Here is a 23,864-nt window from a genome sequence, read left to right as displayed (position 1 = left end):
CAACACTCCTCTGCTTCATTCCTATGTTGTATCTGTGATCAGAATGACGCGATGCAGCATGTGTGCCCTTCATCACATCGCCCAGTCCAAAACCTACCCGCGCCTTGCGACGAGGTGTGCGGAGTATCCACTCAATAAAAGTCTCCTCTTCTGTCTCCAGAGGTTTTCAAAAAAAAAAAAAGGGAAAACTCTTCTGCGAGCTCTCTTCCCAGCAATGAAAGGTACTCCTCTCAGGGACAGTCCACACTTTCGAGTCTGCAAGGGGACCACCATGTGGTGCAGATGTAAACGCATACTATGTAGGAGAGATTTGTCAAAGTTACCCTCTTTCAAAAAACAAAGTTGTTTCTCGTTCGGAAGACATCCAATCATGATCATAATGTGCTACCAGGGCTTTGACTGAAGCGGATAGCTGATCAGAGTTTTCTTTTCTCTTCTTTCCAATACACAGCGTCTTCTTGAAGAAATCGCCGCGGAGTGTCTGACAATGGCTATATAGATAGAGCCATTCAACTCAGCTTAAGTCCTTGTTTCCAAACACAGGTTACCTTCTCAGAAAACCTTCCAGAGCTGGATCCATCTACATAAAAAGCCGTGGGGTCTCTGAAATTCGAACAGTTGGTTGATCATGCGAGTTCAGGTTCTATTTTTCGAGGTATCGCTACTCCTGTCAGCCATCTATACCACTGGAGTTGACGCGGATAGGTCTCCAGATTTGGGCTTGAATTCGTCTAACCTGCAGTTAAATGGAATTGCCTTTGGCGCTATACCCGCTTTCAAGGAACGGAGTTATGCTAACACGCCGGATGAGATTAATGCTAAGCTACCGCGCCCTATTTCAATTGTAAGTTGTTTTGTTGGATTTACCCCTCCCCAGTCCTACTTGGTCAATGGTACTAGTACATCTCAGCTTTCAAGTAAACATCCCCTAATCGCACTATCCTCTCTTGCTCGATTTCACTCAGATGGGCGACTATGTTGAGCTTGACAGAAACGCAGAAGGACTCAGAAAAATCGATTGGGTATATTTTTGCTCATTTAATCATGACGGGAAAGACGTTTGTTAATTTGGTGTTGATTGTAATTTTTGTCTCTTACCCAGCACATGGACACACTTCTGAAGTTACCTGGAAAGCCCGTCTACCAAATCGCTCTGATGCCGAACCATGGTCTCTTGAGTGTTTCGCCTTTCGTAGTTCAGTTTTCAGCGCTTGGAAAAATTCATCTCACTTGAAATCTTACTCCTTCAACAGTTGGTTGAGTGTTATCCAGTCACACGATCCTAATCAGAGGTTGTCCGTTTCTTAGATCAACCGGATAGCGGCTAAAATGGCCGAGATAAATCGAAATAATGTTACCGTATGGCTCCGCTTTGGACATGAAGTGTGTATACGTCTGTCGAAGAAATTGTCTGCATAAATTTCTAAAAGTCTCTGGCGGTGTTTGCAGATGAATGGTCAATGGTACAACTGGGGTCTAAATCCTTGGCGTGAGGCTACCCTACTAATTTATCCACTCACGATTAGAATCGGCTGATTAACTCCCGATTCATTCCAGTTTTCAAGGACAAATGGAGAGCTTTAGCGGTTGCTGTAAGGAGGGCAGCCCCGGACACATGTAAGTAGCCTACAAACAGATGGTACCATGCCGATGCTTCTTCTGATCAATTTTAACCGTAGATATGATGTGGTCTCCTAATGCTAGGTTTGGGGATTACGTTAATTCCACAAAGGGTGGCTACACACAATACTGGCCTGGAGCGGAGTACGTGGATATAGCAGGTTTGTGAGGAGTTTTGAGAGCTTCGAAAACCGCCATCAATAGTTGAACTGAATGAGTTTCATAAACATGCTTAGCACTTTCTTACTATCATTTTGGAGGTAAGCGCGCAACTGGGGATAATATCACCAAAGAGTCCCTACTGTCGAAAGATTTTGAGACTCAATCACCACTTTCCTTTTATAGGCACCAGACGACGGAACCTGGTTCCAAAAGAGCATCAAGCCCTGGAAAAAGTTCAAGAATTCGCCAAGGTAAGATCACCTTGTGTTTGTTTCTTGACAATTGGTGAGCCGCTAAGCTGATTTAAAACCATAGCTCTACGGCTCAGAAGGGGAAGGGAAACCGATAGTTTTGGCCGAGACATCAGCTCCTTATACTCGATTGATTTCCACCAAGCAACCTGAGCGTGGAGGGGCATCGGAAAGAGAAATCAAGATCACATGGCTAAAACAGTTATTCTCGCGAGATATGAAACAAGCGGTACCTGATTTGAAGGCAATCTCTTGGGTTAGTCAACTAAGATCTGTCTTTCTAATCCGCCTTTCGAATGAGTACAAAAAATCTGAACTCCTTTTTTGCCCCCTACCCTCTCCCTACCCTTTTCCACATGATGCACGGCGGGGCTCTCCCATTAATTCTGTTGCGGTATGACAGTTCGAGATAATAAAATCAGAAACAGCACCGTAAGCGACTTTCAAACTGCCCCCAACCTTTATAAAAATGAACTTACTAATCTATCTTGTCTGATAAAATTGATTTGCACGAATTTGAACGCCGATAGTGGCCGAAGTGATGCGAAATCGGAGGACTTCAGATTGCTTGTGGGCAACAGAAGAGTATCAGACGAAGCACGTGAATATATGGCACAGACGATGTCTTAAAAAAGGATATGTCTAGGCACAAGCTGTCACCCCGAGCACACCTCCTGCTAACCTGTCTGTTTCCTCGAAATCAGTCTTTGGAAATCCTGCATCTCAATAGACATTTCTCTTGATTGACCTTAACACATGATCATTGATTGGAAAAATATTTATCATATCAAGAGCCCCAAAACTCAATTGGGCCCGTAGACTGTAGTTATATATTTAAGGCCATACTTTTCTTCTATCTTCTCATACCCAATTCACTACTCTTCCCAGGCAAAGATAAAAAAAGCAAATGCATTTTTGTTCTCTTAAGATACCCGGACCTGATCCGTACGATTTTAGTTTAAATTGAGGAGCTGGCTATATGCACTCCCCAGTTTAGCTGAATGCATTTGCACATAGAAGTGCTCTCAAAAATGAAGAGTGCTCAGCCGTGCACCCCAAAAACTTGCAGCGGCTCCGAATACAGGCCCAATGGTGGACAATAGCACCCAATGGTTTCCAAAACTCTTCTCTTCTGCTGGTCACGCTCCATAAGCATGAAACAGATCTCAGCTTGGATTCGTGGGAAAACTCCACTGCACTGGGAACGTGGTGAATGAAACTCAGCTGAAATTGAAGTTCTTTCGGCCGAATGGATGAACACTCAGCAGCCTTCTTCCGCCCGCTGATGGTCACCCAGCCCCAGCAGAGTTCGTTCCACAAAACCATCAAGAATGAAACTCCGGCATTGCGCTTTACTTCTGCTGTCCGTTTGGGCATTTGCCCAAGTCCCGTGCAACGACCATTCAGTGATCCAACCACTCATCGACCGGTCCGACAGTAGCTTTGACTTCGTACCGCTATCGGGGCCAGAGAGCCATGAACGGGAACACTTTTCTATCGCCGAGCCTCTGTCCCTTTTCCCCCTTTCTGCTGGAGGAGCAAAGGACTACCGGAATCGAGATGAAAGTCATGTTCCAACCAGTCCAGGACCATTAATCACCCTCGGCGGACACCGTGCAGACGAGTACCGTCAAGATATCTCCGCTAACAATGTAGTACAGCAGTCAAACCATGAAGAGCTTTTGTCACTGTTTCCCCTCGCTCCTGGGGGAGCAAGAGCCTACCACGAACGTGATTGGAATACTATTGCTGAGCAAGGCCATGTTCCAAACAGTCCAGGACCAATCACCCTCGGTGAACACCATGCAGACGAGTATCTTCAAGATCATTCCGCCCATAAAGACCAGCAGTCAGCATTTGAAGAGCCTCTTCGAGTCGCTATCAACGCCCCCGAGGAAGGAAAAAATAGCCGGAAACGAGTCCGGAAGATTCTTTTTGAGGAAGATCATGTTCCAAACCGTCCAAGAATAAGTGAACCACATGACGACGGGCATCATCAAGATCTTTCCGCCGAGGATAGAGAGCAACCAGCCACAAGCGTTAAAAGCTCCATCTTCACGAGCTTGACAAATCGGGTCGACAAGGCTAGACCAAATTTACCAAAGCCCGAAGAATCAAGCCCGGTGTCTCAAAACGATCTACGAACCGCTGCGCCTATGAATGCGATAGCTGAAAAGCATCTGAGTGATTCCGAAAAGACCATGCCTGAACCTCATTCGCACTCGAGAGGCGAGGAAGAAGAAGTAAGATCGTCTTCTCCCCAGGGTCTGGCTGAGGGAGGCCATGTTCCAAACCGTCCAGGACCAATCAACACCGGCACCCAAGACGAGGCTCAGCCGGTAGGTTCCGTTGCCGCTGGGGGAAGAACAGATAACCGGAAACGTGTTCGCGAGTTGGTTTCTCAGGAAGATGATCTTCTGAACGGTCGAGCACCAGTTGTACAGCGTTCTGAGTGGCTATATCCTCAACATTTTCTAGACAACAAGAGACAGGATGTACCCCCATATACAAACCGCAGATTCCCGAGCTCGATAACGCGGTTCGATGGGGCCAGGCTGCATTTACCGAACCCTGAAGAGCCAGGCGCGGTATATCGGATCATTAAACAAACAGCTGCGCCTTATATGGATTTCACAGCTGGAAAGTCTCTCCTTCATGCTGAAACGACTACGTCTAATCCTCAATCGGGCTCTCCCTCAATGATAAAAACAAAACGTGAACTAAAAGAAGTAAGTCCTTCTTTGCCCCAGAGTCAACAAATGACTAATCTTGAAATGTGTACATTCTCTGACCCCTGTTCGATCCAATGGACGTAGTTTTGGGATGAATTGTCAAAGCAAACTCGAGAGTGGACGCCACCACCAATTAGCGAGAAAGCCAGGCTTGCTGCATACTTCATGGCAATTCACTTTCAGCGAGCACTGTCGAACATTTCCGGAGAGGCTTCCTTGCAACATTTAAACCGATCAAACCGTATCTTGATTCCGTTTGCCTATAGATTATTGATGAAACCACTTAATACTGAGAACTGGGCAAGGATCCTCCTGGTATGGCGTAACCTGTGGCATGAGGAAAAGCCTGAAACTGAATTTAGAAGGCGATCAGACGGTGAAGTTTTGAAGAAATTTCTTTGGATCTCGAATTTCATCTGTGAATCAACACTCCCCGAGTTATATGGGCACATGACGACTAGCACATCCATCAGGCTCCGTTTTACACGACCCGAAAGCAGGACTATAAACATATTATCGGATGGAAGAAAGGAGTTGGTAGCGGTATTGGGTGTCGCCCGGCAGGCCGACATGGAACACCTGAGAAAGATTCTAATTCAGGAATGCTATGAAGGAGATCAAAATTCGGCTCAAGCTGCGTCGTGGGAATCAGATCCTTCAGTCTGGATGCCAATACTGGCTGACTTGAATAGGCAAGCAGTTCCAATCACTCCCGAACCTACAGAAATCGATGAACTATTAGAAAAAGGGAACCCAAAGACGTATCTCTTCGGCAGAGACACCTGGAATAGAAGGTACCGTCTACCGTATGGTCCCGTGCCTGCGCAACCATGTCACTTCCTCCATAATTTTCCTGGAGGACTCAAGACAGAGATCAGAAATCTCTTTGAAAGGACTGGTTATGATTCTACAGTGGACCTTCAAGTTCAAGCTTATCCCATTCCTGCCAAAAATTGGGAAGAACTCATTAGGCGCCTTGAAGTCCATCTTGACTACCAAAATAAGGCTCCTTCAACAAGTACACACGGTAGTTTTTTGCCCAACAGGTTGCATCAGTGGCTTGATGAAAAAATCAAGATAATGCGGATAAAAGAAGCTGAAAAAATGAAAAAGCCATCCAGGTGGTCTAAGTTCACATAGCCATATATGGATCCCCCAGTCAAGTTCCTTTTCATGGTTCTTGAACGCTAAACCTTTTTTTTTCTTGAGTTCTAAATATTTGAGTTTTGAAATTTTTGGCACCCTCATGACTTTCCTTTTTTGACCTGTTTTTTCAAATTTATTCATCTATGGAGGCACCCCGCCAAAAATTCCCAAAGACTTGGGGTACACCATTACAGCACTCTCAATCTGATAACTTGCCCCCCCCCCCCCCCCCTCCACAAGTGAGTACAGTATGGGAGCTCCAGGTGAAATCAGTAAACCAGTGATGTAAGAGCATCTCAACTGCGGGCCCTAAATTGGGGGACAAAAAAAAGTAGTCATCTGAGGCTGGGCCCAATTTAGCTCCTCCACAAGAGGCGCTAAAGGTTGTCCTAAATGTCTGTGGCACTTCCTACAGAGTGCCATACTGTGATTTATTTCTATAAATTCTCTAGAAGAAAACTGATTGTGCATTTTTAAATCAATCCTGACTAAATTTCATCTGCTGTTGAACCCGTGCTTCTTTTCTCACTAATAAATCAGCTATCAAGAAAGTTTGTCACAGATTTTATTTCAATTGAACCAACCAAACTACTAAAAGATAGGAGAGGAAAGCTAACAGAAATTCAATTTACATCAAAATTAAAAACAAAAACAATTTATTTCATTTGCCAGGCCGCTCTCAAGATGGTTTAAGCCAAAAATCACTTTTTGAGGATCACACTTCCCCTTGACATAAGCAGTTACAGCACCGGCCATCAACTTCTTTATTTAGTGGGGCAATCTATGTCTGTTATGTGTGGAATTAGGAGAGCATCCAAGCAGTGTATTATTTCATCATCATGAGATTCAAATAAAAAGACTCAAGAGGACTACCTCACATTTTTTGCTCAAGTCCAGAAAGAGTTTGAAATCAAAGAAGAAGAACTGTCCCCCAATGATGTTAAAGTGTTAATTTGGTAGTTCAAAGGGTGGGCTGATACACTAAAATAAACTATGGAGCCATGTTTTGTTAGTGTAGCCGTGCTAAAAGTGACCCTTTTTTATGTGGTATTAGTGTTAACTTCTTTTGGCACCAAAAAATGCCAAAAATGTCTCTTGTTTTTGAGCAGACTGACTATATTTGCTGGCAAATTGCCTCCTCACCCCAGAAGCAGGCTGAGTGAAAGCTATGGGCTTCAAAATGAGGATACAAAGGTTGCCGCATCATCAGTGGCTATAGAATGTTTTGGAATATTGCTTACAAGAGTTTTCAAAGAGCTTATGAGGGTAGAATGGTAAGATCTTTCATTCTTTAACTCTATTTCAGATTGGGAAACTTTGAAATTCCAGGTCATCAAACAACTTCTTGAGAAAAATTTGGTGAGGTTTCCAGGTGAATCAGACACTGTGGAACTACTCTTGGGGGGGATAGAGCTTGAGAGGGATTGGTGCTTGAAGAGCTGCCTCACAGGGGAACAAGAAAATAGTATAAGACACTGCAAGAAAAACTCTAGAAACTGTTTGCAGTTGAGATGCAGCAAGCTTGAATCAAGCCTCAGCTCAAGCTGGAGTCAAGCACCCAAATTCCATGCTGGTGCACCTTGAGTGTGTACCTTGTTCAGCATCTCAACGCTGAACATGCAGTAGGCTGAGGCAAATTTTCAACCTTGAAAATGAGAATACCCCTGAGCAACCTTTTATTTGCTTTTAGCAAACACTCCATCTGCCATTGAATCCAGCCAGAATAGCATAACAGGGGTATGTACACATGAAAGGGATATCTACATATGAGAGGAATATGTACGCATGAAAGGGGAATGTGATAAGGTGTATTGACACATAAAAGACACAAATGATTCAAGGGGTATGTATGCATGAAAGGGTTATGTGCAGTAAGGGGTCTTTGCACATGAAAGGGATATGTAAAAATCACCTGAATGATGAAAGGGGTATTGAAAGGGATGTAAAAAACTCAAAGGGGACATGTAAACATCAAAGGGTCATGAATGCATGATGAACCGGGAATGTACACATTTTGAAAGGGATACATGCACATGAAAGGGATACACACACATGAAAGGGATACACACACATGAAAGGGGTATGTGCACATAAAGGGGTATTTACACATTATGAAAGGGGTGAATGCATAAAAAAGGGACATGTGCACGTGAAAGGGGTATGTGCACATAAAAGGGGAATTTTGACATGAAAGGGGAATGTGCACAGGTATCAACTCAGCATTTTGGAGCCTGCATGTACTCAGTTTTTTGTACCTCAGACTCACTCTTGCATAAATTATACAATGTCCATGGAATTAACCAGTGCTTGATTCTTGCATGAGGCACAGCTTGCCTTGTGCTCTTGCATCTCAACTGCAAGCAGTTTCTAGAGTTTTTCTTTCAGTGAGAGCATGAACTATTGAGGAAAGGTGTGGCTTTACAGAGATTCTTGAGGTTTTTTCTGTAGGGTTTACTTTGTGGATACTAAGCTGAAAGTAGAAAATAGGGATTTCAAGCTTTTCCAATTGGATTTATTGGCATAAGCTGGCTGATGAATGGTGAACAGCTATCTGAATTTCTGGGGCAGGATCTGATGGGGGAAAAAAGCATGGGAGAACACAAGAGGCTTTATACAAATGGGCAAAGGCCCAGTGGGGAAATGAGTGACTGGTGAAAACAGGAAACAACCAAGGATGTGGCACCAGGACCAAGTGGGAACACAAGGCTTGAATCAGGGTCTTGAAGGAGATAAGAAGTACCAAAAAGGGAAGATACAGGTGAGATGAATGGTTTAATCTGCCATGGGAGGTGCCATGGGAGGATACATGATGTAATCATTGGTTGATGTAGCTTCTGAAACAGGGAGCTGAGCTAGTATGATGTAATAAAGAGAACAAGGAGTCACCGAGCTGGGATCTCTATGGCTAATATGTGGATAATTTCATAAGGGGAACTGCCATTCTGGATTGGGAAGAGAGAAAATATGGTGATTTTGCAGGGTCTATCCTAATAGTCTGGCTCTGTCTGATGGGTGAAATTCTCCCACATGTGCCCAGCTTGGTTCTTTGAGGAATTTTGATGTGGTATAGGTGGGTATCCCAGAGGTGGGAAAAAGGGGAAATTAGAAGTAGTGGGGGCCTGTCTGTGGGTGTGAGTTTTCATGTCCTTGATTCTTGGGGGAAGTGGGGGCTTGAGTAGTCCAGACAGATATTTAGGGGAAAAAAGATTTAATTTTGGGTCCATATTCAGGATTGGCTTACCACACCACTGAACACTTTTTTAAATCTTACAAGTTGTCCTCAATGGAGTGAAAGGACACAAATAGCTTGAACAAAGTACTAAAGGTACATATTTTTCATTCTAAAAGAATAAATTGATTTCTTATCACATAATTTTATCATTTGGCAATGGCAGGAATTCTTGGAGATGACCCAGCAGATGGAAGAATACCACCCTCTACTGCCCATGGTTCTGTAAAAGTATGTCTGGCTCCAGTGTGAGACTCAAAAGCGGTTGTGAGACCCTTTTGCTGAATGGAGAAGGGGATGATAGAGGTGCAAACTCTGCCCTTCTATACTATCAGATAACGAGACCCACCAAGCTAAGCTTGGCAAGTTTTAATCAAATGATAGGTCTGGTCTAGTTCCAGATGAAGTTGTTTGATGACAGGTATGTGAGATTTGAGAGTGAGTTCAGTAGTTATTTGCAAATATAAGGGTTGTAGTGATGTGTGGTGGTGATGGTAAGTGTGAAGGGTGGTATGTAAATAACTGGTGAGTACTGGGCTGAGGAGCTGACAACTGGGGAGGAGAGAGCTCCTTATATAGACGAAAGTGGAGCCCCAGAGGGCTTGTGGGTTAGGGTTTCAACTAATCTAGACAACAGTTTGAGGGATTTTAGCTGGTGGGAGTAGATACAAATGATGTCATAATATGTCAAGGGTACATAAATGATGTCAGAAGAATGCAGTAGGGCCGCATGAAGGCTGCGTAAAGTGACAGTAGACTACATGAGTTGACAGGTGGATGCAGGGGGTGCATAAATGAAGTCTGAGGCTGCAGAGTTAGTGTGTGATGACATCATAATATGGAAATAGAAGAGTACTTGATAATATGTAATGACTGTAATCTGATGGGGAGATGTACGTTTGTATCCTGTGATGTGTATAAGCATACTGCTGTGATCCTTGCTTGTGACAGGTTGGTGACTGGGTATGTTGAATGTGTGATGGGTGTCCAGTGTCCAAAGAAGTGTAGGTTCCAATCCAGTGGGGTTCAGGTGATGCTTCCAGTGGTGACCAGGGATAAAATTGGCTGTAGAATCCATTTCTGAGGTCTGTTTGATGGTATGTTGAGGTGTCTTGTGAGTAAATATATGTATGAGAAAAAACTTTTGATTTTTCACTTTTCCGTCTACCACACCGGGACACTCCGGAAAAAAGGCAGAAGCAGCCAAATTTTTGTCATTGCCCTTTTTGCCAATTTTTGAACCAATGATGAAGCTGGCAGACAAGTAAATCAAAATCACAATGAATTGTGATAATGTCATCATCACAACATTCCTTCACCCGGCCTGGCAACTGATGCCATTTACTAAGCACTTTGAAAGTCACTCACTGCAAAAAAAAACTTGGTCAACTGCTTTCAGTTGACATGCAGGATACTCAAGCCAAGCTGCCATTGTAAATCCACCTGAATGCACAAAAGTCTTTGTTGGCACAGTCACTGTGCAAGGTGCACAGTGACTGTGCATTAAAGCTTGGGTTGAGTCAAACCTTGAGTAAGGCTGGTGTAACACCACAAGCTTCCTCAGAGCTACCACATGTCAACTGCTCACAGTTGACACAGTTTTTTTTGCAGTGACTTGTACCAAATCAACAACCTCATCCAGGGAATCTTTGATGCTTGCAATACTAAGCTGAAATCTGCTCAACCTCTAACAAGCACCCCAAAGGATTCTTGAATGAAAGGTGCTACTTTGACATCAGATTCAGATGCCAATTCATATTGAAAAGAGTTCAAATTCTACCTGCCCAACTTTGAAGCTCCCAAAGTGAACACCAAATTGGAACACTACAGCAAGGGCAACTTTCCTATGGATAGTAAAGGGAAGGTAAGCCTCATTTTGTATACAACTTCTAGATTTTTTTGACTAACCAGTATGTGTGACTCTCTTGAATAGTTATACTGCAAGTAATTCCCCATCCTAGGATTTTTGGCTAGGGATTACCTGGTCTGTGCAGCCAAGTTGGCAACAGTCAAATGGACTTTCTCAGCTGTAGCCAATGTATGCAGGCCAGGGAGATCAGGGCTCACAATCCAAACAATTGAGTGGTGTATTAGCAGCCATGTGTGACTCCAGAATGGTGTTAAAATTGAAGGGGAATCTCAAGACTGCCAGGTGATTATTAATGGTGCAGCTGAGAAGAACCCCAAGCTTTGTAAGAAGTTTCCATCTGCTAGTTTTTTGTCTTACTGTTTTTTGTTTGCCTTGTCCCCCCCCCCCCCCCAACCCAGGCCCACCATCAATGCAGTGGTGAGTAGTTATGTTAATTTACATTATCTACATAATTTTTGTAACATAATGATCCTTGTTACCTGCTGCGGCCCATTACATTATTAGTAACAGATTTTTTTTAGACTGGCACATAAAATATAATGTTATGTTACCCTTATCCATAACATGACTACCCACTGTTTTATCGAAGCCTGCTATAAAGCGGACCAAGTAATCTATATGTATATAGCGCAAAGATCCCGCTATTTAGCCGCTAATGTAGCGCACAAGCGCTGCACTATCAATATAAAATAGTGATTTGGCTCTACTTTGCCGCTAAAACATTGCGCTATAATTTTGAAAAAAATCTGCGCCAAGCCCATTAGCTGAAGCGCAGCAGGAATAGTGCAGCTCACCAAGCCCAAATTGTGCTGTGCTGCCTTTGGGCAGTGCAGCGCTTTCACCCTTGGTCTGGTTCTGCAGGGGATTAGTTGTCCATTGGACAGGAGGGATAAGGAGGCTTATTGGACCCTCAGATTGATAGCTAATTGTTCCCAATCAGTTAGAGGGGATTTCAGAATCATACTCATGGTAGTTCTTGTAATAGGGGGGTTCACGATTGGATTTCACCAGCAACATTTTATCACCTCACCAGTAGAGATGCGCACGCTGCGCAATTAAATTTTTAACCTCACACCAGGAGGATTTTATGCTGGCTGAGCAACGGAAACATACTGGTGCCCATCACACTGAACCCGGGCGGGTCAAGACTGGCCATCATGTATGTATTTATCATACACCTCTGATGAAAGGCCAATCATCGGGTCAGCCAACACCCATATGTACAGCAATGTCAGAAAAGCTTGCGGCCAGCTTTTGGACCGCTGATTTCAGCCTCAAAGCCTGTATGGCTCCTGTACATCAGGAATGCCATCAGAAGAAAAACCCCAGTTTCTTTGTTTTCCACTTTGGGGCCTTGAGGGCCCCACCATTGGATTCCTGGAGCAATTTCACTGCGATCCGGCCCTTTGCCGCCCCTTGCCCGGCCCTGCACCCATGTCAAGCAAAACCAGCTGCCCGAACGGGTTTTGTCTGCCTGTACAGTGAAGCTGTACAGGCCTGTGGCTGAAATGCAGAAGTCATTTCAGCCACAAAATTAGGCAAGCTTTTCTGACATTGCTGTACATGCACTCCACTCAATGACCAACCCGGTCATCGGGTGGATACATACCCCACTCGATGACCTTTGGGTCATCGAGTGGATCACCACTACCGGTCATCGAGGATAACTACTCCACTCAATGGCCGGACTGGGTCATTGAGTGGGTACACACTCCCCTTGTTGACCCAATTGGGTCACTCGTACCGACTTGATGGCCGGACCGAATCATTGAGTGGACACATACACTCCACTCAATGACCTGATCCGGCCATCGAGTGGATTACTCCACCAATGCCCGATTACTCCACCGATGCCCGGATCAACCATTGAGTGGATTACTCCACCAATGCCCGGATCGACCATTGAGTGGATTACTCCACCGATGCCCGGATCGACCATCGAGTGGATTACTCCACTGATGCCCGGATCGACCATCGAGTGGATAACTACTCCACTCGATGGCCAGACCGGGTCATTGAGTGGAGTAGTTATCCACTCAATGGCCAGACCGGGTCATTGAGTGGAGTAGTTATCCACTTGATGGCCAGACCGGGTCATCGAGTGGAGTAGTTATCCACTCAATGGCCAGACAGGGTCATCGAGTGGAGTAGTTATCCACTCAATGGCCGGATCAGTTCATCGAGTGGAGCAGTTATCCACTCAATGGCCGGATCGGGTCATTGAGTGGAGTGTAGTGGAGTGTATGTGTCCACTTGATGACCAATCCGGCCATTGGTGGAGTAGTTATCCACTCGATGGCTGGGTTGGTCATTGAGTGGAGGTGTATCCACTCAATGAGCCGGTCCGGCCATCAAGTTGGTACGGATGACCCAATTGGGTCATCGAGTGGAGTGTGTACACTGTACCCACTCGATGACCCGGTCCGGCCATCGAGTGGAGTGTGTGTGCACTCGATGACCGGGTAATTGGTCATTGAGTGGAGTGTGTATCCACTTGATGACCGGGTTGGTCATTGAGTGGGGTGTGTGCCTGTGTCCAATCACCGGTGTTGGGGAAGAGTTGAGTGTGTACTCGACCCAATGACCCGTGTTGATCACCGGCCATTGGATGGAGGTATGCATTCCAGGTGATGACTGGTATTGAAGGGGTGCCTGTCTGTTCACTTGTGAGTCTAAAATTTTGCTAGTCCCTGTTGGATGACCAGCAAAGTTTTACCATTTCTGGTGGTAATTTTATGGCCCAAATTGTGCACCAGCAAGCAACATTTTATGGGGCCACCAGCAACCAAAAATCCAATTGTGAACCCCCCTAATATCTGTTGTAGAGTCTCAGTGAGTCATTACTCCTATGAAGTTCAAAGGTACTTTTGAAGTTGTACACCCAAAATTGGTAAAAATAATCAAGGGTGAATTTATGGTATTCAAAATTGCATAAGAATTTTTTACATAAAATTATAAACTGCAATTTTGGCTGGGAGATGTCACTTAAAGTTTTATGCACACTGACATCTCTCAGCCAAAATTGGCTTTATGATTTTATGTATTGTGTTTTGAATAATCCTTGGATAGATTTGCAGGATTTTCCTGTATTTTCCCCCAAGGTTTGAGGCTGTTCAGGTCTCTTTCGTTCAGATTTTTACCCCTTAAAGGCCATGATGGCGTCATCAATGATCATCTTGGCCACAGCAGCAATGATTCCAGTGCACCCGGGCCACAACATACCAGCGTCTATCCCCCCACCAACCACCATCAAATGTCGTGATTTGGGATCAACCTTTTTTGTAGGGAAAACCCACCGCCGGGATATCTCTTGGATAACGAGCTCTGGCGCATTCGTCAGATTGGCCCAGAACCAGCTTGACTCAATGTGAGTTGAGCATTTTATCCTTTCCAACGGGTGCTGATTTTTTTTCTCTTTTTTTGCTGCATGTAGGCGCAGGTCATCCACTGCAAGACAATGTTCAAGCTTTTCTTTTGTAAGCCAGGTAAAGAGGCCTACAACATGATCCAACCCAAGAAGTGTTTTGATGTCTCGATTTCAGCGGGCTCAATGAACCGTCAAGAGTTCCGGATGATTGTTGCAGCTGAATGCAACAAGATCTACAATGAGGCTGGAGAGCTGATTCTTAACCCTGTTGCCTCGGGATTTTCTGAATCGGACATTGACTGGAACATATCAATGGGTCTGAAGACCACCCCCGAATACAAAAAATCTGAATGAAAACAAAAAATTCATCAGATGGATGAGGTACGTTGTGGACCTTGGCATGGACCACACCTCCGCAGCTTTGGAGATCGCAATGCAGAACCCAGCCACAAAAGCCAAACAACGCAAGTTTGCTGCTGCGTTCCAAAATCACATGTTGACTCAGCGAGCTGTGATTGAGGCGAGTGGATCCAGCTCACAAGGATCAAATGATGTCCCTCCAGGCCAAGATCTCGTCCCTGGCAATTTTCAAGCCCGAAATGTGGTCATGAACCAAATCTACGCTATCCACCCGCCCAATAAAAAGTACAAGGATCGAATGCCGGTCTACATCAATCCAAAGGATCCCACTCGTTACATTCCATTGACCGGCGGGGTGGTCACAAAGTGGGCTCAAGCCATAGTGAGTGGCTTTGAATGATCCCATTCTCAAATGCTTAAAGTAATATTGGTTCCATTGTTTTTAGATCGCAAAAACCGAGGGGGTGAACGTTTGTGCACCCCCGGGCGACATCAAATTCAAGAAACTATCTTCCAGTAAAAAAAGAAAGCTAAACGATTCACATGTCAATAATGGTCGTTGCCACCGCAGCCCATCAGCAGATTCTACTGCTTTGGTCATTGAACCCAACAAACAATTGCTTTGCAAATACATTGATTTTGTCAAGATTTGTCCAAATAAGCAAGATCAGGTCCTTGCCGTGCTTGATGAGAAAGATATCACTCATCCAGAAATGTTCCTTTTGAAGAGCATCACAGCGGACAAGATGACTCAGTGGGGCTTGAGTGATGGCATTGTTGCTCAGCTTTGCGACAATGTATCAAAATTTCAACACCACTTAAATTCTCAACAGTAAATCTAGACACCACTTAAGTCCTCCATAGTCAATCTAGCCCCTTTTTTCACTCAATTATTCCGTTGTGCATAATATCCATAGCTTTAGCCCAACTTGTGACTGTTGTACAATCTTATCATCCTCCTCTCATTTTATTATCCAAATTTATCACTTATAATAGTTTATCATTACCATACCCAGTGCTTGTACAATCTTTCCTTGTAGACTTGTCAATCCACTTAGCTGAATTATTCAATGCTGGTTTGCAGCAGTTGTAGTGCCCATTTCTTACGCACATCTTAACACAACACTAGGTGAATTGCAATTGTCTGCGAGGAGATTTTGTGAGATGAATTCCCAGAATAAGATGAAAGTCTGGCTTGGTTTGGTGACTTTCATCCCGTTGATTTCAAAGAACTTGAACGGATTGAGCTGTCCATTGCGTAATTTCTCTTGCAAAGAGCTGATGACACTGTGGACCGTTGCCGTTTTCCCGGTTCCGGGTACGCCAGAGATGTATGAGCAGCATCCGCTCAATTCCGAGATCGACTCTGTCAAGGCCCCCTCCAGTTCCGCAAACTCCTCCTCCCTGCATGGGAGCCACAAGGGCGTTGAGCTCACGTGGAGTATCTTTTGCGCCTGGTCCCATGGATTGATAACCGGCGGCACTGGTGCAGTTGTCAATGCTTGCACGTCCTCCCTTGGTGCTTTGCTTGGCTGCATTGCTTTCTTGCGGCCAGCTCGTGCAACCGAATGCTCCTTCTTCTTCTGCAAAACTCGCGCTGTCTTGGCTTGTTGGAGCTCCTTTGTTTTCTTGGGCGGCATTCTCAGCTTTGAGCTTGTCTGGTTCTTTGCATAATCGGACCACTTTCTGTCAACTGTGTTGGTGCACTGTCCCGCCCTCAAGCAGAAACCCCGGGCGCGTCGTATCTACGCCAAGACAAGCTTTAAATTAATTTCTCAGATCAACTTGTTGATTCTTTTGGCCCGGTGTGGGCCTTGACAGGAGCCAAGGGTCCAAAGAAATTTTCAAGACTGGATGAGAAGATAGCCTTGGCTTGATTCATTCAGTAAGATTAATTCAAAACATTCAAGGACAAGATACAGGTCTGGTAGGGTTAGAGGCTGCAGACTAACTTTGGAGCGAGTGATGTTAAAAACAAAAAAAAAAAACTTTTTGTGGGTCAAGGACCTTGATGCAAGTAATCAATGACATTAGAGGGATGGGACACAATATCCGCAGTGCTTGTACTACTTGTAGCAATGTGGTGCAGTGAGTTGTTGAGTAACAACCTGAATGATATCCCACTTGGGGTCGTCCAAGCGGGTTAATACTTGTGAGGCTCGCAACTCTTGCTTGATTGCTCCAAATCCGAGTTTGATTGGGTTCAGCTCCGGGCAATATGTAGGCAGATACATCAGTCGAACTCCGGCGGCGTCACACAAGGCTTGAACTTGGTCACCTCAATGGTAAGAAGCGTTATCGCATACAAGGACCGAGTTCTTGTTGGGGTAGGGATTCATTCGAGGGAGCTTTAAATGTGTAGAATGTCAGTGAAGACCCTGTTGAAACTGACAGCAGCACAACTCACCAAGTCGAATTCCAAAAAATGCTCAAATGGGCAACCAGTGAATGTTTCAAATGTTGTGGTCAGAGTCACCAGTCCTTGAATTGAGATTGCCGGGAGAAGGCTGAGTCTTGCTGCGCTCTGATTAACAAGGAATCACTCCAAGGGGGTGCCTCGTGGCGATCTGACAAGGGATTGGAGGAGATCCTTGTCACAGAAAGCACTTTTGTCTACAAATCCGGCAAAGCAAAAAAAAACAGGTTTGAGAGCCAAAAAAAAATGGATTTAGAGATACACACCTGTAAAGACCAAGAACTCGGCTGGATAGAACTCCATCCGCTCCATGAAGGAGTATTTAGTGACCAGACATTTCTGAATGTTCTTGGTTTTGGGTTTTTTGAGTGTGATCAACAACCGTTTGACAAGGTTCCGGTGAACACCTGTGGTGCTGAGCAGGACTTCGGTCGTGTCGTACAGCTTCTCACAAATCTTGTGCAGAAACAAGCCGGGTTCAAGTCGCACGAGCTCAATCATCAAGGTGCAATTGTCTCTTGAGAGCTCTGCCGGTCGACCACGGTTTTTGTAAGTATCCGGGTCCCGGATCACACAATGAGTTTCTTGGTAAAGGCCAAGCCACCAAGCAAATGACTGCCGCAAAATCAAACATCCGAGAAGGCGTCAGATGTCTGGAAACAACAGGCCCTTGAGGGCCATTCGAACAGCGTGAACTTTGGTGTCCGGGGCGTATGACAAGAAAACCATTGCAATATTTGTATCGGAGGCTACTGTGGTTGAGAGAGGCCGACCGTAGGCTGCAGTGTTGGTCGTCGTGGTGGTGATTGGATGGGGTGGGACGCTTGCCAGCGGGGCATGTGATTGTATCAATTGCCGCTGTGCATGGCAAAAACCAAAGGCAAAAATAGGCTGCTGTGCAGCGTAAGCACATAACTCTAAGCCATTGAGTGCCTCATTTGTCCACCCTTTCAACAAAACACAATAAATAGTGACATATGCAATTTAAGGTGTTCAAAGTTGAAATCATAAAATTTTCAATGCATAAAATCATAAAACTTTCAAGTGATGATTTCATATGTATCATTCTAGAAATGCTGCTCTAATTTGAGTGCTTGGCTGCAACATATTTTTTTCAGATTAGATTTTACAATTTTATGGTGTTATGATTTTATGCAAGTCAACTTTGAACACCCTATTTGAATACCATAATTGTATGGCAGCAGCATGACAAGTCACATCAAGTTCCAACAAAACAGATGCAAATGCCACAGAGCTTCTATCCAAATCAATCAATTGGAGTTTGTAGTTATAGTTAGGCAGTCATATTTATAGTCAGTTCACACAACAAAAAAGAAACATAAGAAGGAAGAGGAGGCCAAATTATATAAAACTAGAAAAAAAATGTCGCCCCTAAAGTTTATCGAATGTATATAAGAACATTTACTAGATCAAAGAAGTGCGCTAAACGGAGTGAAAACAAGTTTGTATGTGAATGTAGTCTACCAGATAGCGAATGGAAAGACAAAAAAAGGAGACAAAAAACATCCCAACTCGCCATACTAAGAAAAAAATCCGAAACCACCCACACCAACGCACTTGATTTTTTGTTCACAAGAACTTATACTTTTCTTTGTTTTGTTTTGAAGAATAAAAAAACAAAATGATTGGGGGAAAAAAATCTGCGGTTGGGTGATAAGTTGGCTACAGAGGAGATGTGAAGTTGGTTTTCAGCAACACTTGCCACCACCGGATGCTTTTGAGGCGTCATCGGAAGTAGGCGTGACAGTGATCGTAGAGCCCGACGTGGGTCCTACTGCATCTGCCGATGATTCTAGTGCTTTACTGGATACGATCCGGTAGATGTCTATGTTGGGTAACAAGCGTTGGTCATGTCGTCAGCATTGAATCAAGTCTGTGATCTCTGAATCATTATTATTCTATGGCGAAAAGGCGACTAACCCGTAAGGATATTTTGAAATGCTGGAGGGGAGGAGGGGGGGAATGTCAAACAGATTCAGCACGAGCGAGACGGGAGATGCACGATTAGTTATAAAAAAAAAAAAGCGGGTCCAGAGCGACAAACCGGTTTCGACATTGCTAGCATCCATCGCAGAGGTTTCGATGAAGCTCAAATTGTTTTCTGTGGCGAAAGATTGGGCTTCTTCGGTGGGCACGGCCCTCAGATGTCGCAAATCGCTCTTGTTCCCGACGAGCATGATGACAATGTTACTGTCCGCATGATCTCTGAGTTCTTTTAACCACCTTTGGACGTTGACGTAGGTTGGGTGTTTAGAGATATCGTAGACCAGCAGAGCTCCGACTGCGCCTCGGTAGTAGGCCGACGTGATTGCTCTGTACCTCTCTTGACCAGCTAGATATGTCGAAGGAAGAAGAATGCAGTCAGAATGCATTGAATTGTATCAGGGCAGATGAATGATCCAATTGGTGACAGACCAGTGTCCCAGATTTGTGCTTTGATCGTCTTGCCATCAACCGAGATACTACGGGTTGCAAACTCGACTCCGATCGTAGACTTTGAATCCATGTTGAACTCGTTCCTGGTAAATCGCGAGAGTACTTGTTGATTATCACCAGGGTTTTGCGATCAGGATGAATGGATTGAAGTCATGAAGTTAGAGTAGCATTCTTCCCCATGAGAGAGGTGGAGGCTTGGAGGTGGACTGACGATTACTGTTACGAATCAAACCCAGCGGGAAACAGAAGACAAGAGAGGGGTTAGCACGAGACTAGAACACGATGAGGTCCACTTGAGGCTTACGATTTCCCTACGCCCGAGTCACCGATGAGGACGACTTTCTAGAAGAGAGGAAGGTGGTGGTGAGCGATCAGCTTGGGATGTTCTGGCGGCTGAGTCTGAGTGGTGATATCTACTTACGAACAAGAAGTCGTAGGAGGTAGCGTCACCCATGTTTGGAGAGTGTGTTGTCTGTGTTGGGGAAGGGGTTGGTTGGTTGGTGGTGGCTTGGATGGTCAAGAGGAGGAAGATGGAGGATAAGCTTCGATCGTTCAGTGCTAACCGACGGAGGCTGGGTAACTTACTTTTGAGCAACTTGTTGGCGGTTCGGCTTGCTTTTTTCGGTTGGGTTACTGCCCAAACCAGCCAGCGCACACCGCCTCCAGCTCAGCTAAAACCATACACCGTGCACACCACCCCCACATAAATCCATACCTTTTCTTCCTAGCTTCCACATCACAACGGGTTGCCGTTACAACGAAACATCTTCACCGATACCGATGCCTCGATCAGACTGGCTCATCGGCATCGGAGACACATCGTCGTGGTATCGTCGGTTGTATGGTTCGACGTGGTCCTTTCCCATCGAGGAAAGTATGAATATCCCCTCAGAGCATTCGCATTGGTTCGCTAAATTTTCAGATCAAGTTAACCTGAGGTTTGATTTCAGGCAAGGCTAGCTAAATTTAGCTGACCTCAGCCTGGATTCAAGCCTGAGGTTGCTGACCCGGGGTTAGCCCGGACCAATGCCGTTCGCTGCGTTAAAGTTGCCAGAAATCAGCAAATGTTCTTGCCTGCATCTGTGTCCCCTCCAGTCCTACTCAAACACCAGAGGGAGAACTTCTTGAGTAAGCATGACAATGATTGGATGGCTTCCCTTTGGATCTGCATCCCTCCCAGATTTCAATTTACACATCCCCTTTCTTTTGGCAAAAAAATGAATGTGTGGGAATCATTGCTCTCACATGCAATTGTTGTTTTTTTGTTAGCTGTCTTTAGGATTTAGAAGAGCATCTAGAGCTCTCTAAAGGCCAATGGGAAGTCCTCCATAATCCTTGGAAGACTTCCCAGCCTGCAATCTGAGGCCCCCACAGATGTTGGTTTGGACCCCAAAAGTCTTGATTTCTGCAGGGAAATCTAGTTTTTTGGGCTCTTGATCACTTCTGAGAGCCTCCCAGATCACGGTGGGAAGTCATCCATTGCAGGAATTCTTATCAAGATATGGGGGCCTCCTAGAAGTGATCTAGAGTCCAAAAGCCTAGACTTCCCTGCAATAATCTATGTAGACGTTTTGACTCAGATCTGGGAGATCTCAATGGGAACTTGGAAGGACTTCTTGTTGCCTAACACTACAGCCATTCCAAAAAAGCTTGGCTTCTTTGGAAGGAATTTCCGCTGGAAATTTGTTCTGGATTTGCCAATGTATGTGCATCCAACATCAAGGTTGGACACATGATATCCTGACCTGCGAGCGCAGTCACTTGCAGGATCCCACCAATCAAGCTGTTTGGTAGCAAAAAAAAAACACGCCGGCCGCTGGGACCAGCACCTTCCAACCTTGCAACCATGACCAGAATGCCATCCAGGGTAGAATCAGCCAAATCGCTCAATTCTGAACTCAGAATTAGGAAAGAAATGAAAGGAACAAGATGATTGAGGGCATCTGGCTGCTGTATATGCACCCTGCATATAAGAATGAGGTGGGCATGAATATACATATGTCCAACCTTGCCAGTGATTATTGGCAAATCCAATACAAAGTTTGGGTGGAAATTCCTTCCAACAAAGCCAAGCTTTTTTGGAATGGCTGTACAAAAAAAAACTCTGTCAACTGTAGGACTTCCTGTTGATCTGGAAAGTCAGATCTGAGCCACCAGATATCAAATTTTGCAGGGAAATCTGGGTCCCCATAGATCCCCGAAGTGATCCAGAGTTCCAGATTCCGGATTTCCCTGTAAAATCTGAAATTCCAGATCTGTTCAAAAGTGACGGGAAGTCCTCCACTGTGAGCAGTTGACATGCGGTAACTCTGAGGAAGCTTGTGGTCTTAAGCCAGTCTTACTCAAGGTTTGACTCAATTCAAGCTTCAATGCACAGTCACTGTGCACCTTGCATGCACAGTGACTGTGCCAACAAAGGCACTTGTGCATTCAGGTGTAATTAAAATGGCAGCTTGGCTTGAGTATCCTGCATGTCAACTACAAGCAGTTGAACAAGTTTTTTTTGCAGTGTAAGAGCATCCACCACCGTCTAGGTAAATCTTTAGGTAGCCAGCAAGTCTTGCAAGGCTCGGTTGCTTAGCTAAAGAAATAATCCACCCTTGCCAGCCGGTATCGGCTCGGTAGGCAACGTGGATTTAGATAACGACACCAACTAGCAGCAACTCCACCCTTGTGTTTATGTATGTACATACATACACCCCTTTGTAAGGAACACGACACCGCTGATGACACCCTCCAGTCATACAATTGGTGGCCGGTCGCCTTATTGACTGGTCATACTATTGGTGACCGGTCATTGTACCATCAATGACCGGCCATCAACTCGTCTGACCAGTCATACAATTGAATGACCGGTCATCCAGTCGACTGACCGGTCATCCAATTGAATGACCGGTCATCCAGTCGACTGACCGGTCATCCAATTGAATGACCGGTCATCCAGTTGACTGACCGGTCATCCAATTGAATGACCGGTCATCCAATTGAATGACCGGTCATCCAGTCGACTGACCGGTCATCCAATTGAATGACCGGTCATCCAGTTGACTGACCGGTCATCCAATTGAATGACCGGTCATCCAGTCGACTGACCGGTCATCCAATTGATTGACCGGTCATCCAATCGAATGACCGGCCATCTAATCGGATGACCGGCTATCAAATCGTATGACCGTGACCGGTCATCCAGTTGACTGACTGGTCATCCAGTCAACTGACCGGTCATCCAATCGGATCAACGGTTATCTAGTCGAATGACCGGTTGTTCAGTATCCGATTGATGAATGAGATGAATGACCGGTCATCCAGTCAAATGACCGGTCATACTATCAATGGCCGTTCAAACGGCAGTCTTTCAAGTGCAGTGTGGTGGTCTTAATATTTGACCGGTCAACCTATTGAATGACCGGTCATGACTGGCCGTTATGAGGACTGGTTATCCTATCATGACCGGTTGATTGATGACCAATCATCCCATTGATGACCGGTTGATCGATGACCGGTTGAGGGGTGGAGAGCTACTGGCATGTAAGTATTTATCTGCTGTGTATGTACATGTGCTGGGTCTTGTGGCGAGGGCAGTTGGCAGGCTCGCTAGAATGGTCTTACAGAGGCTCTGTAGCCGTTGGTAAATCTAGCAAGCCTTAAAGATTTACCGAGCAACTATTTAGCTAAAGAGCCCTAGGGGTAGAAAATTGCTTACATACTCGGTAAGAGCATCTCTAACGGAGCCGCGACTGGGCGTTTGGGGGCGAACTTTGGCCGCCCGGGTTCCTGTTTTGCGCGCTAACAGACCCGCGGAACGACCCTGGGAACATCGCCGGGGGCAGTCCAACCCGCAATCACCTGCTGACTTCTGCGGGTCACCTCCCGGCCGCAATTGACCAGAATCCGCTCGACTTCATACACCGCAAAGATGGACGACACGGTATCAACTGCTACTCGCAGCTCTCCAAGAAAGAAAAAAAAAAACAAAGGCCGCCAAATCCACTCCCAAGCACCAACCCAACGACGTGGATACCCCAACACCAGCAGAAAACCCCCTCATCAACATTGAAAACACACCAAAGACCGACGACAAAACAGCACCCAAGAAGGGCTTTCCTCGCTGGTCGGTTGAGGAAGACAAAAAGCTCTGCATTTCTTGGTTGAACACGAGTCGAGACGCCATCGTTGGGAGAGGGCAGAAGGCCACGACTTTTTGGGAGCGAATCCACGACCATCTTGCCGACCTCATCAAGGAATACAACGAGT

At 45.3% G+C, this 23,864-nt stretch overlaps 4 protein-coding genes across 4 annotated transcripts; 2 read left to right on the top strand and 2 right to left on the bottom strand.

The window, feature by feature from the left end:
• Nucleotides 1–628: 628 nt before the first annotated feature.
• PtA15_5A582 (uncharacterized protein) lies at nucleotides 629–2,663 on the top strand (the record flags this gene model as incomplete). The annotated part of the gene is made up of 12 exons (XM_053169359.1): nucleotides 629–844; nucleotides 966–1,022; nucleotides 1,103–1,195; nucleotides 1,309–1,383; nucleotides 1,450–1,489; nucleotides 1,558–1,617; nucleotides 1,680–1,781; nucleotides 1,857–1,880; nucleotides 1,966–2,033; nucleotides 2,098–2,289; nucleotides 2,437–2,465; nucleotides 2,564–2,663. 12 exons carry the CDS (start codon nucleotides 629–631, stop codon nucleotides 2,661–2,663), a joined length of 1,056 nt encoding a protein of 351 aa, XP_053020564.1.
• A 701-nt stretch (nucleotides 2,664–3,364) lies between these two features.
• Nucleotides 3,365–5,905, top strand: PtA15_5A581 (uncharacterized protein; the record flags this gene model as incomplete). Its single annotated transcript, XM_053169358.1, has 2 exons — nucleotides 3,365–4,762; nucleotides 4,850–5,905. The coding sequence occupies 2 exons, from the start codon at nucleotides 3,365–3,367 to the stop codon at nucleotides 5,903–5,905; spliced, it is 2,454 nt and encodes an 817-aa protein (XP_053020563.1).
• Nucleotides 5,906–13,850: 7,945 nt separating this feature from the next.
• PtA15_5A580 (uncharacterized protein) lies at nucleotides 13,851–16,377 on the bottom strand (the record flags this gene model as incomplete). Its single annotated transcript, XM_053169357.1, has 2 exons — nucleotides 13,851–13,856; nucleotides 15,946–16,377. The coding sequence occupies 2 exons, from the start codon at nucleotides 16,375–16,377 to the stop codon at nucleotides 13,851–13,853; spliced, it is 438 nt and encodes a 145-aa protein (XP_053020562.1).
• Nucleotides 16,378–18,862: 2,485 nt separating this feature from the next.
• PtA15_5A579 (uncharacterized protein) lies at nucleotides 18,863–20,064 on the bottom strand (the record flags this gene model as incomplete). Its single annotated transcript, XM_053169355.1, has 6 exons — nucleotides 18,863–18,999; nucleotides 19,095–19,115; nucleotides 19,219–19,506; nucleotides 19,590–19,693; nucleotides 19,915–19,952; nucleotides 20,032–20,064. 6 exons carry the CDS (start codon nucleotides 20,062–20,064, stop codon nucleotides 18,863–18,865), a joined length of 621 nt encoding a protein of 206 aa, XP_053020561.1.
• Nucleotides 20,065–23,864: the final 3,800 nt, after the last annotated feature.

The sequence above is a fragment of the Puccinia triticina genome, chromosome 5A (genome assembly GCF_026914185.1).
Source record: "Puccinia triticina chromosome 5A, complete sequence".
NCBI classification, from domain to species: domain Eukaryota; kingdom Fungi; phylum Basidiomycota; class Pucciniomycetes; order Pucciniales; family Pucciniaceae; genus Puccinia; species Puccinia triticina.
The sequence above is the reverse complement of the archived record's forward strand: the minus strand, read 5'-3'. Positions and strand labels throughout refer to the sequence as shown.